Source organism: Dermacentor variabilis, chromosome 10 (assembly GCF_050947875.1).
Source record: "Dermacentor variabilis isolate Ectoservices chromosome 10, ASM5094787v1, whole genome shotgun sequence".
NCBI lineage: Eukaryota > Metazoa > Arthropoda > Arachnida > Ixodida > Ixodidae > Dermacentor > Dermacentor variabilis.
Window position 1 is genome coordinate 129,519,095 of NC_134577.1, and position 16,299 is coordinate 129,535,393.

A 16,299-nucleotide genomic window follows, 5' to 3' on the forward strand; every position below is an offset into this window, starting at 1 on the left:
GAATTGATGACTCCTTGGATCGCCTGCGACATGCCCGTTACTTTTCTTCAATGGATCTGCGTAGTGGGTACTGGCAAATTGAAGTTGACGAACGGGACCAGGAAAAAATGGCGTTTATAATACCCGACGGTCTCTATCAATTTAAGGTCCTCCCTTTTGGATTGTGTTCCGCTCCGGCCACATTTCAACGCATGATGGACACAGTTTTATCTGACCTCAAGTGGAACTCGTGTTTAGTCTACTTAGACGAAGTAGTTGTTTTTTCCACCACGTTTGAACAACACATCTAGCGGCTTGAGGCGGTTCTTCAAGCTATCCGCACCGCCGCCCTCTCCCTGAAGCCCGAAAAATGTCACTTTGGCTACGAGGAGCTCAAATTTCTAGGTCATATTGTCAGCAGCACCGGTGTGCGCCCTGATCCTGACAAAGCCATGCCAGTTGCTCTGTTTCCGATACCGAAGACAAAACACGATGTCCGCCGATTTTTAGGGCTTTGCGCGTATTACCGCCGTTTTGTACCCAATTTTTGTGAAATTGCCGAACCTTTGCAACGACTCATCAAGAACGACGTCACATTTGTTTGGGGCCCGGCACAATCTGACGCCTTCCACAACCTTCAGCGACGTCTACAGACACCACCGATCCTTGGTCACTTTGACACCGAGGCTGACACAGAAGTGCATACTGATGCTAGTAACGTTGGTCTCGGAGCGACACTCGTACAGTTTCAAGCTGGTGTTGAGCGCGTTATTGCGTATGCCAGCCGAACCTTGTCTGCTGCTGAAAAAAACTACTCAGCAACTGAAAAAGAATGTCTGGCAGTCATATGGGCTATCCAGAAGTTCCGCCCAAACCTGTACGGACGCCCCTTCCGTGTCGTCAGCGACCACCACTCTCTCTGCTGGCTGGCGAATCTCAAAGATCCTTCAGGCCGTCTCGCAAGATGGAGCCTTCGGTTACAGGAATTTGATGTGACCATCGTCTATAAGTCTGGCCAGAAACACACTGACGCCGACTGTCTCTCCTGCGCCCCCGTCGAACCCGCACCACTAGATACTGACGACGATTCTGGTTTTCTTTGTACTCTTCCGTCTTTAAACCTTGCTTAACAGCAACGCCAAGATTCCGAGCTCCAGCCCTTGATTGAATACCTTGAAGGAAGCCGACCACAACCCCCACGGCAGTTCGCGCGTCACTTGTCCTCTTTCTGCCTACGTGGCGACATTCTATACAAGCGGAACTTTCACCCTACGGCAGCCGTTTTCCTGCTCGTTGTTCCCGCTACTCTCCGCGACGACGTTCTACGTGCATGCCACGACGAACCAACGTCCGGGCATCTCGGTTTCACGCGCACTCTCGCGAGGATCAAGCAGAAGTACTATTGGCGAAAACTCACAAAAACCGTGAAGCAGTACGTCAGAAGTTGTCGAGACTGCCAGCGTCGCCAAGTTCCACCACTGAAACCAGCCGGTCTGCTTCAGCCTGTCCGACCTCCTTGTTCACCTTTCGAACAAGTCGGGATGGATTTACTTGGCCCATTTCCCAAGTCTTCGGCTGATAACCGCTGGATCGTTGTCGCCACCGATTACCTCACTCGATACTGCGATACAAGCCGTTCCGCAAGCTACTGCTTCAGATGTTGCTAACTTCTTTATCAAAAATGTTGTCCTTCGACATGGTGCTCCCGCTGTCGTCATCACAGACCGTGGTACGGCCTTCACTGCCCAGTTGGTCCGAGATATTCCGCAGCTGAGCGGAACAACGCACCGTACGGCAACTGCGTATCACCCGCAGACTAACGGTTTAACTGAGCGTCTCAACAAAACGATTGCGGATATGCTTTCCATGTATGTTGCCACGGATCATAAAAATTGGGACGAACTGCTCCCGTATGTGACATTCGCGTACAACACTGCCCTACAAGAAACCACCGGGTTTCCTCCTTTTCGTCTGGTTTACGGACGCGACGTCACCACTATGCTCAACGTGATGCTCCTACCAACTTCGTCTCAACGTACCGCGCCAGATACAGACGCCTTTGTTCAGCGTGCCGAAGCAGCGCGGCACCTTGCGGGGGCAACGAATTCTATCCCGACAAAGTCAAGATGCTCGTCGATACAACAGATGCCATCGAGACGTCACATACAACCCGGGAGATCTTGTATGGGTTTGGACCCCTATACGTCAACGAGGCCGGTCAGAAAAATTATTGCGCCGATACTTTGGACCCTACATAGTTTTGCGTCGTCTAAGTCCTGTCAACTACGAAGTTATTCCAGCCGACACTTCGCACCACTCCCGTAGACCACGTTCCTCTGACATTGTTCACGTTACCAGGATGAAGCCCTACCATTCACGCTGACTCTCGTCCACAAGCTTTGTGATGCGGCCCCTGTCGTCACGTCCGTTGTCTTTCTCATTTCTTCTATTTTTTCCTTGTGGCATTTAACATCTCCCCAACTTTATTTATTATTTTGAAAGGGGGTTTATTGCAGCTCGTACGAGGGATCGCAAGTCGCTCTTGATCGCGAGTCCTAGCCGTTCGCATCAGCAGCCCGAGCTCGGGTCTCGCGCCGCAGCGGTGGCAGTTCGCACAGCGCCACATGCATGTTACCCACTACAATTGCCCCCACGGCGAAGAGGAGCCATCCTGGCGACCTAAGGGGATGACACGATAAGGGGGTCGTGGTACGGCTTCAGGCGACTGACGTGAACCGTCTCGCGGCCACGGCGGCGTTTGTCCGAAGATGGCGTCACCGGTTCGACCACATAATTCACCGGCGATGTACACGCGACGATCCGGTACGGACCCTGATATTTCGGAGCAAGCTTTGGGCTAAGGCCAGGGGATTGGAAGGGCAGCTGAAGCCAGACGTGAGAGTCCACGGCGAAGGACTGTGTGGGCTGCCCGTTGTCGCGTCGATCTTTGTGGATACCTTGGGTATCCGACGTAAACGAGCGAGCCAGTTGGCGGCACTCTTCAGCATGGCGAGCAACTTCGGAAAGAGGGGTGAATTCAGAGGCATCCGGATGATATGGTAGCACGGTGTCGAGGGTAGTGGATGGTTCACGTCCATAAAGAAGGAAAAATGGGGAGAAGCCTGTGGTAGCCTGAACGGCGGTGTTATACGCGTACGTCACAAAAGGGAGGACATCGTCCCAATTGGAATGATCAGACGCAACATACATGGTGAGCATGTCACCCAGAGTGCGGTTGAACCGTTCCGTGAGACCGTTAGTCTGTGGGTGATACGCCGTAGAGGTGCGGTGAATAGTGCGGCAAGCGGCGAGTAGCTCATTAATAACTTCGGATAAGAAGACACGGCCTCGGTCGCTGAGCAGTTCTCGCGGTGCGCCATGCCGTAACATGAATGCGGCGACGTCGCGAGCAGCAGCCGAAGCAAGTGCAGCAGTTTCGGCATATCTTGTGAGGTGGTCTACTGCAACAATTATCCAACGATTTCCTTTAGCAGTGGATGGAAGAGGCCCATAGAGGTCAATGCCAATCCGATCAAAAGGACGTGCAGGACACGGCAAAGGTTGCAGAGGGCCAGTCGTATGAGGAGATGTCTTGCGTCGCTGACAGGCTACACATGACCGAATGTATTTGCGGACATAAGAATACATGCCGCGCCAGTAGTAGCGCTGACGGAGCCGCTCGTAGGTTTTCAGGACGCCAGCATGAGCTTGTTGGGGGTCGGCGTGGAAATACGTGCATATGTCGGAGCGCAAATGGCGAGGGATGACTAGCAGCCATTTGCGACCATCCGGCTGATAGTTTCGGCGGTACAAGATGGCGTCCCGTAGCACGAAATGGGTGGCTTGGCGACGAAGGGCTCGAGGGCATGTAGCCGTCGAAGAACTGTGAAGAATGTCAATGAGAGACACAATCCACGGATCTTTCCTCTGTTCAGACGGCATGTCAGTAACAGCAAGTGTAGCAACCGGGCACTCTACGGGGGAGGGTGGCGTTTCGTCGGATCTCAAGGGCGATCGGGAGAGTGCATCAGCATCAGAATGTTGGCGCCCAAATCGATAGATGACGCGAATGTCAAATTCTTGGAGCCGAAGAGCCCAACGTCCAAGACGGCCTGACGGGTCCTTCAGTGACGCAAGCCAGCAGAGCGCGTGGTGGTCTGTCACAACATCGAACGGATGGCCATACAAGTAAGGGCGAAATTTGTGTAACGCCCAAACTATAGCCACCAAACATTCTTTTTCTGTGACAGAATAATTGGTTTCTGCCTTCGTGAGGGCCCGACTCGCATATGCAACCACATATTCCGGAAAGCCAGGCTTGCGTTGCGCAAGGACGGCTCCAAGACCAACGCCACTGGCGTCCGTATGAGCTTCGGTCGGTGCAGTCGGGTCATAGTGGCGTAGAACAGGTGGTGAGGTAAGCAGACGACGCAAAGTGGTGAAGGCTTGGTCACATGCCGGAGTCCAATCGCGAAGGTCACCTGGGCCAGCCAGGAGCTTCGTCAGAGGAGCGATGATGCAGGCAAAATTGCGTACAAAGCGCCGAAAATACGAGCAAAGGCCGATAAAACTTCGGAGTTCTTTCAGTGTAGTCGGCCGCGGAAATTCTGCGACAGCACGAAGTTTGTCAGGGTCGGGAAGGACGCCGTCTTTGGAAACGACATGGCCAAGTATGGTCAGCTGGCGGGCGCCGAAGCGGCACTTTTTCAAGTTAAGTTGAAGGCCGGCGGTGGCAAGACAAGTAAGGACGTCGCGTAGACGAGAGAGGTGAGAGGTGAAATCAGGGGAGAAAACTACCACGTCGTCTAAATAACACAGGCACGACTTCCATTTGAGGCCTCGCAGAATATTGTCCATCATTCTTTCGAATGTCGCTGGCGCATTGCAGAGGCCGAATGGCATTACCGTAAACTCATACAGGCCATCAGGCGTAATGAAAGCTGTTTTCGAGCGGTCGGATTCATCCACGGGCACTTGCCAATAGCCCGATCGCAAGTCCAAAGAAGAAAAGAATTCAGCACCATGTAGACAATCCAGGGCGTCATCTATGCGCGGTAGAGGATAGACATCCTTTCGTGTAATCTTGTTGAGGCGACGATAGTCCACACAGAAACGAATCGAGCCATCTTTTTTCTTAACGAGTACTACGGGCGATGACCAAGGGCTGCAGGATGGCTTGATAACACCACGGTCAAGCATGTCTTCAACTTGCTCGGTGATGACACAACGCTCGGTGGAAGACACGCGGTGCGGACGCTGGCGTAATGGTGCGTGGTGTCCCGTATCAATGTGGTGAGAGACGGTACTTGTGCGGCCTAACGATGCTTGGTTCCAGTCAAAAGACGCGTGAAACTCATTTAAAAGAGTAATTAGCCGCTCACGTTGTGTCGGCTCGAGGTCATCGGCAATGGAGCGACAAAAAACATCCGGTGGGACTCTGTTAGATGGCACATGGGGCGTCAGTGCTGTTACGTTGGCAGTATCGACGTCGTCGGCCATGGGGAAGTGCACAATAGCGTCAGCGTCCACAGGCTCGATGGTGCCAATAGTCTCGCCACAGTGCAAAGCCAAAGTGCACGAATTTGGGTTAGAAATCAGTATTTCTGCAGCACCATGGTGAACCGTGAGGAGGGCGAAAGGCAACAATATAGGCTGGTGGCGAATGAAGACGGCAGCGGGTGTAAACATGACCGTCGCTTCGGCAAGCGATGCGCATGAAAGAGGGACAAACACAGCACTGTGAGGAGGAAGGTCAGTATCTGAAGCTACACAGATCCTGCTAAGATCGTGAACTTGAAAGTCGCGAGATGGCAAATCGCACAGAACGGAGAACTGAACCTCAGCACGTGCACAGTCGATGACGGCATGATGGCGCGACAGAAAATCCCAACCGAGAATGACATCGTGGGAGCAACAAGTTAACACAAAGAAATCAATGGAATACAAAATATCTCGAATCAGCACTCTGGCAGTGCACATAGCGACTGGCTGTACTTGTTGCGCACTGGCTGTTCTAAGCAATGGAACCGAAGGCTTCATGGTCACTTTCCGCAATGCACGACAAAGCTTCTCACTAATCACAGACACAGCAGCACCTGTATCGACGAGCGCAAGGGATTTGATGCCATCAACGCACACTTCAATGACGTTAGCGGGGGAAAAACGAGGACTTTGATGTTCCGACGATGACGCAGTTCGTGCCTCAGGAACTGCGGAAATCAGTTTTCCGCCTCAGTAGTACTGGCACTGGGTCTACGACGCATGGGTGAGAGTGAGCGCCGACGAGGGGAAGGCGAGTGACGAGTGCCGTAGAGCTGTGACTGCGGTGCCGGTATGTCATCAGCAGCGTAGACTTCCGGTGGTGGTCGTGAAGGCATACGGAAAGGTCGGAAGTTGGAGCTGGGTCGTCGCGGGGTGCCCACGAAGGCCGGCAAGCGCCGGCGGCAGAAGCGCACTACATGACCCGGGGTACCGCAGGCATAGCATATTGGGCGGTTGTCAGCAGTGCGCCAAGGATTGGGACCCTGCTGCTGTGCACTGAAAAAGGGATCCGCCGGCTGGCGAGGCGAAGGCGGAGGAGAGAACACCGGCGGGCGAGGCGCTGAAGGCAGAGGAGAGAACCCCTGTAGACGAGGCGCCCGTGCAACGGCTTCAGCATACGTCAGAGGCGCGGCCACGGGAGCCGGCTGACACGGAGGTGGAAGAGCTTCGGTCACTTGCTGTTGAATTATCTGTCGGAGCGCTGGAGCCAAACATTGAGAAGGCTTCTCCGTGGTCGGCAAAATCGAGAGCTGTCGTGCGACCTCCTCGCGCACAAATTCTTTTATTTGCGTCAGCAAAGTTGTGTGGTTGTCGCCAATAATTAATGCTGCTAACGAATCTTCCGTAGGCGGTGGGCGCCGAGCTAAGATGCGTTGTTTCCGTAGCTCGTCAAAACTTTGGCACAAATTGATAACTTCGGCCACGGTACGCGGATCCTTCGCTAACAACATCTGAAAGGCGTCCTCATCAATGCCTTTCATAATATGTTTGATCTTGTCCTGTTCTGACATTGACGGATTCACGCGCTTACACAGGTCAATGACATCTTCGATGTAACTTGTGAAAGTTTCACCGTGATGTTGCGCACGCCCCCGTAAGCGTTGCTCTGCGCGAAGCTTGCGCACAGCGGGGCGCCCGAACACTTCAGCGAAACTTGTTTTGAATGTGCTCCATGTTCCGAAATCGTGTTCGTGGTTTCGGAACCAGAGGTTCGCGACGCCGGTTAAGTAAAACAACACGTTGTGCAACTTGGTGACGTCGTCCCACTTGTTATGCTGGCTCACCCGTTCGTAAGATGACAACCAATCCTCCACGTCATGATCATCGGTGCCGCTAAAGATGGCAGGATCACGCTGGCGCAACACACCGGAAACGATGACCGCCGGAGGCTGTGGTGCATCTTCCTGGGTGGTTTCGTCAGGCATGGTCGTAGCAGTCGGTAGCGTCCGGCTTCGGAGTTCCAGTTTCCGAGGTCTACCCCGCAGCTCCACCAAATGAAAGGGGGTTTATTGCAGCTCGTACGAGGGATCGCAAGTCGCTCTTGATCGCGAGTCCTAGCCGTTCGCATCAGCAGCCCGAGCTCGGGTCTCGCGCCGCAGCGGTGGCAGTTCGCACAGCGCCACATGCATGTTACCCACTACAATTTATTTATTTTTTTGGAGGGAGGGGTAATGGCACGCACTAGTTACGCTGGAAGTCGAGGAGGAAGAAGTGTGCGTGGTAGCTGCTGCAAAAACGAGCTGTAAATGGGCATTCGCTTAGGACTGACTTACTGGCTTTTCCTCTCGTGACAATATAGTCTTGATAAAGGATAAATCATAAACTCTTGCTAAAAAATATATGAAATATTTAGAAGTGCAAATAATACTAAGTGGTTTACATCCTACCTCCACTATTGTGAGCAGTACTATATTGAAATAAATAAAATTAAACCCAGGTCCAAACCGGTTTTATCTGGAGTACCTCAAGGTAGTGTTCCTGGGCCTCTTATTTCTTACCTTTTTTAATGATTTGCCTTCTGATATAACTGTCCCACTAAGATTGTTTACAGACGACTGCATCACATATAGAGTGTCCCAGCTATCTTTAGCCAGAGCTTAAAAATATGTGAATGCCACGTAGCTAGACCGAAAGAAGGTAATTTTGTTTGTCGTCACTTTGAGAAACCCGAATTATTTTTTTCATTCCACCTAATTAGATAAGTAGTCTTACTTATTTACTTAATTAATTAATTAATTAATTAATTAACTTATCAAACATTACAATTAGATGAAAAGTGTCAATGAGAAAATTGTAGAGCGACATGAAAAACTCCCTATACAGCTTTCTGTTCCTCAATACATGCTACTTAAAAGTGTCTATCTGAGCATGAAAGAAGCCTGCCAATACATGCAAAATTGCAGCGCGCGGCCAGTCGTGCGGCAATTTTGCTGGCCACTGGCGACCTCGCGGCGCCTACGGGCGACGGTGTGCGCTGAAGAAATGGAGCCGCATGCACGGAGCGCTGTTGCTCTGCGTGTGGTGCCGAGTTACACAAGATCTAGCAAGAGTGACATATTTAACAGGGATAAGCGGGCTAGTTGGTGGTCGTTATTGGAATGGAACACACAAGAATAGGCGCGGATTGGAAAGCAATTGACCGTGAACATGGCAGTGCTGCCACTGTTGATCGATGCATGAGGCACAATTTGCACTGTCGGCAAGGTCGTTCTGTATCCTCGAGCAAGCTTGCCAAAGCAGGCTAACAAAATTTTGACAGTAAAGTTTCGTTCTGCAATGCATTACCTATCTGTGCTGTCTCATTTTGCAACAACAGAATTCTCGCAATCGAGAATTTTTTCGCTTTCCCCACCGGTTTTGTCATTGCGAGGTTCAACTGTAGTCTATATAACAAAGGAATGGATATAACGAAGTAATTTCAGCATTTCCTTCAACTTTGTTATAACAAGGTTTGAGTGTACTATTATAACTTTCATGAGATCTTACGTAACTATCGAACTTTTGAAAAGTGGCACAACACGACAAACGCTGTTGACCAATATGCCGAAGCATCCGATGCAGAGTGACGCGAAGTCTCGTGCAAGTGATAGTACCATATTTACTTAGTAACGCGAGTTCTTTTTTGTGACTTTCGTTGCATAAACTCCACCTTCACGTTACATTCGAATAACACCAGAATTTAGGATTTTAAAACAAATATTCTAAGACCACGGTCTTTAGCATTTTGTTGGCAACTGCACCTTCACGTCTCAATCTAATCCATAGACAAGTCTACCAAAGCCAAAGCTGATCGGTTCGAATCGACACCATTTTCGCTGTGCTTGCGACTGGTGTCACAGTTAAAGGTGCCGCCGTGCCCTGCGGCTTTCACACTTCAACTTGGATCATTCACGACGTGGTGGTGACGCAGTGCATTTGGTATGATGTCCGCTTCGAGAGACAAGCAATGTTAATGGCCGAGGAGTTGGAGAGCTCCGCTGCAGTTTGGCAGCTTGACGTCAACTAGTCAGATTCGTGGACGGTGAACCAGCCGAAGCCCTCTTTAACTATGAGGCCAGCCGAAAGGGCTTGATCTGTGGACCTCGTAGGAGCTCGGTACTGCCTTCTGCCCCCGAATGAAATGGTTGTGCGATCTTTTAAGAAGTGATTAATCTCAAATGAGCTCCATGGCACAGAAAATGACCTGATTCTCGGGCGATCACTTTCGGAGATAGTTTTTTATTTTGACTTGGTGACTTTTGACTTCAGTTTGACTTGGTGTACGATCGGCGGCACTTTTGGGCATTATTCGAACACAGCAAGCATGGCATAGTGCCAGACACAGTTGCTGGGGATGGGTTTGGCACCGAGTCAAGTTAATTTCCCGAAAGTGATTGCCCGAGAATGCCACCCAAGCTCACTCATCCTCAGACGCCGATGCAATGAGGATGACCAGCACTACTCGTAGAAGCAAAGTGTGCTGCTCACACAGAAAGACGATGACGCTTTGGCACTGCAAGTCTTGCGCTGGTTCCGCCATTGCCAGTCAACTCGCTGCGTCAGTGCCTAGCAGTAGAACTCATTTCAAAACTGTGAGCCCTTGAATAAAGGTACTGTTTCTTTATCTGTTCATCTCACGAAACATTTGCGGTTTTATTTTTATTTCACGTGACTGGAAAGCCTACCTTCATGTTACAATCGCTGTTGCATTACATTTGAGTAAATACATTATCGCCGAGAGTGATCGTAGTCAAGACCAAAATGAACTCACAGCAACCTTTAAGAAAACGTGCTCTGCCGTCATCTTGTAATAGCAATGACACTGCGTCTGACAGCTCTGACAGTAGGCTGTTGTCAATGCCGCAAACGCAGTTTTGGTTTCGTAACTGATTGTAACACACTGGCTATTTCAGACTCATTTTTTTTCAGAAATATGCTATGCGTTAGGTTCATGCAAATACAGTAAAAAGTTTTCCCATATGTCCTGATGTTCCTGCAATTTGAGCTTGATTACATCTATACAGTTAGGAAAACAGGAAGCCCACAAGTTTAAAAAAGTATGTATTGCTCAGGAATGACATGCTCAACGTATAGTAACATACATCCAACAAAATTACAGTAGAAAAAAACAGATTACAGGCCTAAAGATATACTTTACTAAACAATATTCGCTTATTACCCTATCATATCACTATGACCAAATTCTTCAAAGAATGTCACAACTTTACCAAGTTTGGCGAGCTCTACAGCAACTCAACGGAAAAAATAAAGAAAAAAAGTGTGCGTGTGTGCGAGGAACGTAATCCACCAACCTCTCATTGATGAACTCAATTGCTTCGTCTGCACTGTTCACCCTCAGGATTGGCAGCACTGGACCAAAGATCTGCATGGCATAACAAAAGCATTAGACTAGACAATTCTTTACTGTGTCCATAAACAGCATCCTTGTCCAGAAGTCAGCACTCTGGTATTCCTTCAATTATATCTTAAATTCACAAAGCAAAGAAGCGAATACATCAACACAGGCAAGTCTACCCACATTAGTACTAGATTTTGAGCTGTTGGTCTCGTCAACAAGAACTTCTACTCCCAACAAAGGGTCATTAAGACACAGCTCTATTGCGTAAAACATTTTGTGGCGTCGTAATGGCTGCATAGATATATTAAAAGGATACTGAATAAAAATATGAAATTTCACTTTCTTTTTGTAATGGTACTTTTCCTTTGTTCTTCGTGCTTGGACTTTGTAAAGTCTGCAGTATTTCATAAAAAAATTTAGGGAATGAAGAACGCATCAGATTGCACCTACAAGAAACGATTATTCCAAAACACTGTAATCATATCACACAAAACAGATCACTATTTAGCGAGGTTTAAGAGTGCGCGCCAACAAACATGACCTCTGCCTACCCATGGCAGCAGCATACAGACGCGGACAGTCAGCCTTGGCACAGCTCGGCTGACGAATGCATGCGCAGGGCAGTGCTTTGTGGACGCACAGAGTGACAGAGGCGAAGGAATGACAGGTAAGGCAGGGAGGACAGGAGTATCCGGTGTGCACTGTAAAAAGGGGAGGGCAAAAAACTGTGCAGGGGCCGTATTCTGTAGCGGTTCACTTTGGAACCGGTTCGGTCTGGCTGTTACGTCTGGATTGCGTCACTCGGAGAAAGAGTGGAACGGGGCGGCGTGAGGGGAACCAATCAACGAGCGGCGGTCTGCCGGAAGATCACGTCATCATTTATGTTTGTACTTGGGGGATGGTATGGCAATTGAAGGATGTTGCTGGTTTGATAAAAAAACATTGGTTTGTATAGAACACTTGCAAATATAATTTTCAGTAATAAATGTGAGCTTGCGGCGCAGACGGCTACTGGGAGTTGTAATTTTATTCGTGTTGTTTTCTTATTTAGTCGCTAGGTGGTAGGCCACACGTTATGCAAACAACTTGCCTCGCTTTGTTTATGTTTTGGACTTGTTCGCGCGCCGAAACCAAAACGATGTCGTTGCACAAGGACAGGTGGCTGGGTCCTCGTGTTTCAGCGAGGCAGCGCGAAAATACTCGTTTCATTTGTCGAGGAGCACCCCTACCCAGCATAGGCGTTGTGTGTTGGGCCAGCACAGCTGATGGCGGCTTTCTGTTGCGCCGTGGATGGGAATCTAACCCATCAATCTAACCCAGCCGTCGCCAAGACCATTACGATTGTGAGCAAAGAGCTCACAATCGTAATGGTCTTGGCGACGGCTGTAATGATCCGGTTGACTGAAGGCTGCGACAGTGCAATCCCTTCTTCATTCCTGACGCACTGTTGAAAGCTCCCGGTGGCAAAAAACTGCAGTGCGCGCAGCACTTTCATCGTAGTGTCGACACCCCAAAATCTTTGAGGTCCGAGATGTTGTTCCAGCTCATCGCAAAGACGTCGCACCATGTCTTTGGAGAGCCTAAAATGCCTTCGAAACTCTTCTTCGGCGATGCCGAACGCGTTGCGTTGTTGCCTCTTGTCGTGTTGTTGTCTTTCGGCGCTCGCCAGCAGCACAGCCTAGCGCAACCAAAGGAGCCACCATTGCCGTCTTTGTCTCGTCTCGTCAGCTGGCGCGAGACTAGCCGGCAGCCACGGCTACCCTAGCAACCCTCAACATCATGCTCGCCACTACGCGCGACCCTCGAGTGAACCACTTCTCCGCGGTTCTTCTCGTAGCAAGGAACCGGTTCCTTCTCAGATAATTGACAACCTGTGTGACATCAACAGAATTTGTCGTCCCGCCCACCAGGGATGACGACAACTAAGCGCCGACCAATGGTAACAGCCAGACCGAACCGGTTCCAAAGCGAACCACTACAGAATACGGCCCCAGATCCCATGCACTGTGGGAATTGACGTTATGAGAAGCATTTCGCAGGCGGCTGGCTATACAGCAGACTTGCTATACAGCATCCAGAGGGTATTGTGCCCATGCGTATTGGTGAGGTCCAAAAGAGTTAATTGCATCTCTTTTCTTCTCTCCCACGCTCCTTCCATGCATATACGCGCTTTGAACCACCCCTCCAACACGGTGTGCCAGCAGCGGCGGCAGCAGCAGTGGCAAAGTCAAAGGAAAAGCTTTAAAAAGTCATTCAGAAGTGTCACCTGGCTTCCAGAGCATGGCTCGAGTCACAAATCCAATTGAAACTTCACAAAAACGTGCAACGAAGAAGCTTGTGTGTGGGCTTCTACTGCGTGAGCAGCACAGGTAGCAAGAAAGGGCTAATTTACATAAAGAGCAGAGATAAGCAGCTCCAGTATGCCGAGGGCACGCATGGCGCTTTGAGCAGCTGCAGTCTGGAGACCGCAAGGATCACGCGCATTGATTCTAGCAGGTGCTTCAGCATTTTTTCAACGCTTTCCTTGTCATATGTTGGGGCTCCTTGCTCGCCTATAGGATTGTCGGCTTTACTAGCACATAAGTATGCAAAGTGCTAACTAAAGCGACTATTTGATTCCAACACAAGGTACAATCCGGCAACTGACTTTTTGCAGCAACACCATCCCATCAATGATTTTCAACAAATTCCAACAGGATGCAGCGTCGGATTTCATGCCAAATGAAAGACAAACTGCCTAGATTTCGTCATACAAGGGCGGCAGTGATCGGATGGCCGCCACCAAGTGCCGCACAAATTGGGCGTGACAGTGCCTGCCACATAGTAGCACGTGCCATCGGAAGGAGGCTGTTCCTCACCGGTCTCATCACTCCAGCTAACGTGTTTGCGTCTATCATTGTTCACATTGGCACAAAAACTGGCTACAATTTGTTGCCAGCACGAAATAGTAACTAATAAAATAAAATTATGTCGAAAGTGTGGCTGTTCGGCAAAAAAACCACTGGTAAGATAGGGAGCCAAAATACGAGGGCATTTTGCAGGCAGGCAGCGCACCACCAACTGCCTCAGCAAGGAGCCTATTTGGGCTTGCGCATTTGCTCTTTGTACTGGTCGCATTGAAAAAACTAATTGTCTTTATTCACGCGAAAAATAGCGGTAGAAATGTTGATCATGTTGGCAAAAATAGGTGCTCTATGACGAGGTAGAGCTGCAAGGCAAGCGCCATCAGCTGTGGTGTCCAGCGACCTATAGCCAACTGGCCCTATCGGCGGCTATTAGTTAATGGCGCACCGCTGTGACTAGCGCAGGCACTTTTTATTGACAAATGTGTAGAACAAAGCAACGTCATCTAAAGATATTTGTTTTTACTTCTTGACAAGGATATGATTAAGTAAAGCAACTGCGCTCATCCGTCCATGTCCTTGTTCCCTTCTTTGTCATCTTTTTGCCAGTATAAAACTCAGTGTAACGTAATCATGAAGAATATAATGTCTTTCGAGCATATAAGCAAGGGTGCTGGATCTAGATGGACTACGCTTTACAAGCCCATGCCATGCGTCCGGAAACATTGTATGCCACAATATTAGTGCAAAAAGAGACTGAGCAGCATTGCATGTCATTCACCACCGTCTGTACCGCTTCATACAGGGGGGGAGGGGGGGAGGAGACACTAGTGAGCAGGCAATGCGATGGTTGGCAATGCCAGTTGCAAGAGAGTGAGTGCAGCAGCATCGCTAGAAACTGCTAGAGCCATCTTGGAAGACTCGGTAGCAGTGTTTGGTAGCATTGACGTCACACTCTGTGTTTTGTGACAAGGCTGCTGGTGCAGTAGTCTACAAAAAAAAAATAATTAAATTTAGTATCTTCCAACAATTTATTTGCAAAAACAGTGCTGTATTTATGATGCACTGTTTTTCACCGAGGTTTTCAATTCAAATGAAAGCACCCCAGGTTTCATTTGAATTAAAAATCTCAGTGGAAAAATTTTTATTCACTATCTCTTTAATCAAAACTGATTCAACAATATCTTGTGAGATAACAAGACAGTGCAAATGCTTGTGCAGTGGAACCTCGTTAAAACATATCTAGCAGGAATGTGGCATAGCTACACACTAAATGGTAGTAGGCACTAACTGCCATGTACAAATCTGAGTCTAACAAGCACCTACGAAGAAATAAATGCCACGCTACAGTAAAATGCTCCCTAAAATAAACGCTACTAAGTTTCTTCTTTCTTTTTTCAAGTGCCCTGAAGAAATCCGGTTCTCTGGCACAACCGTGTGATATAACACAGAGGTAATACATCACGGTGGCAATACAAAAGGAGTATTTCGAAAATTTGACCGGGACCACAGTGGCTGGCATGGCAGCTGTGCAGACAACTTGTTAAGCTTTCCATGATGCATAAGTGCACGTTTGCGCACTGAACTGCTACTCCGCAAAATCAGCACCATTTCATTGAAATGTACTCGCAGTCCGGTGTGATGTGTGTGCACCACATCACTGTGCCAAGACAATTGGTGGTAGTGGAATTTTCGGGCAACCAGAGATAGTTTCCCTCTCGCGAAATTTCGCGTGATTCTTCACCAGACTTGTCCGCACATGTACAGGCAGCGCTTCTGGCACTGTGCCAAGTTTGCTATTTACGTAAAGTGCCAAGGGCGCTGTTGGCCGAATACTTCAACGAGCCCAATGCTGGGAAGGAAAATAAACTATTACCACAAAAGAAATGAGCATGAAACTAGAACGCAGACTGGTGCTACTATTTTTTTCTTTCTCAGCCATGAAGCAACTTGCCCAACAAAACATTTTGATAATCCAGTGCTGATGCCTCGCGAAAGAGGAACTATTTTCAAAAGCGAACGAATTAAACAAGAAGCTGAAAAAAAAAGAAGCCAAAACACACTGTCTGATGCATTTGGCAGTATATTCCTAATTCTAACATGCCCCTGAATTAAGTGTGCACCCACTTTCTGTCTGTCCAAAGTAGAAAACTAATGTTGAAATGCCATTAAAGCTTCTAAACGAAGTAGAAATCTAACATGCACTCGATGCTTTAGCAAGAAATGTGGGCAAGGTATATTGTGCAGTGACAGCTGGTTTCCTGAAGTCAGCTTTCCCACAATACAGTAGTGTTATGTGGTATACGTACGAACACCATTAAGGCGATTTTTGTTGAAAACTGTTGCACTGTGCAGACAATTTTCTACTCAATTTTCTTAAAAATGATAGCACTTGTCAAATTCTGGAAGCTACCATAATTGGACATAGTGAGCTCGCGTTATTGCTTAAAAATCTTTTCAGAGCTGGCCAGAAATAGGCTTTTTCTGGAGGTTATGCGTTCTCACTGTCTCCTAAGCTCCGATGAGGCATGCTGCCACTATGGGTGCCGGCGGTGACCTTCAGTCAGGATTGAAGTAAGCAAAAAAACCAAATTAACT

At 48.8% G+C, this 16,299-nt stretch overlaps 1 protein-coding gene across 8 annotated transcripts in view; it reads right to left on the reverse strand.

Annotated features, from left to right (window-relative positions):
• Positions 1–16,299, reverse strand: part of Aldh-III (Aldehyde dehydrogenase type III) — a 243,327-nt gene that overhangs the window by 99,743 nt on the left and 127,285 nt on the right. For all 8 annotated transcript variants that reach the window (XM_075673394.1, XM_075673392.1, XM_075673389.1 and 5 more), the window contains exon 8: positions 10,812–10,882. In XM_075673394.1, coding sequence (XP_075529509.1) covers positions 10,812–10,882 — 71 coding nt within the window. The remainder of the gene's footprint in view (positions 1–10,811; positions 10,883–16,299) is intronic.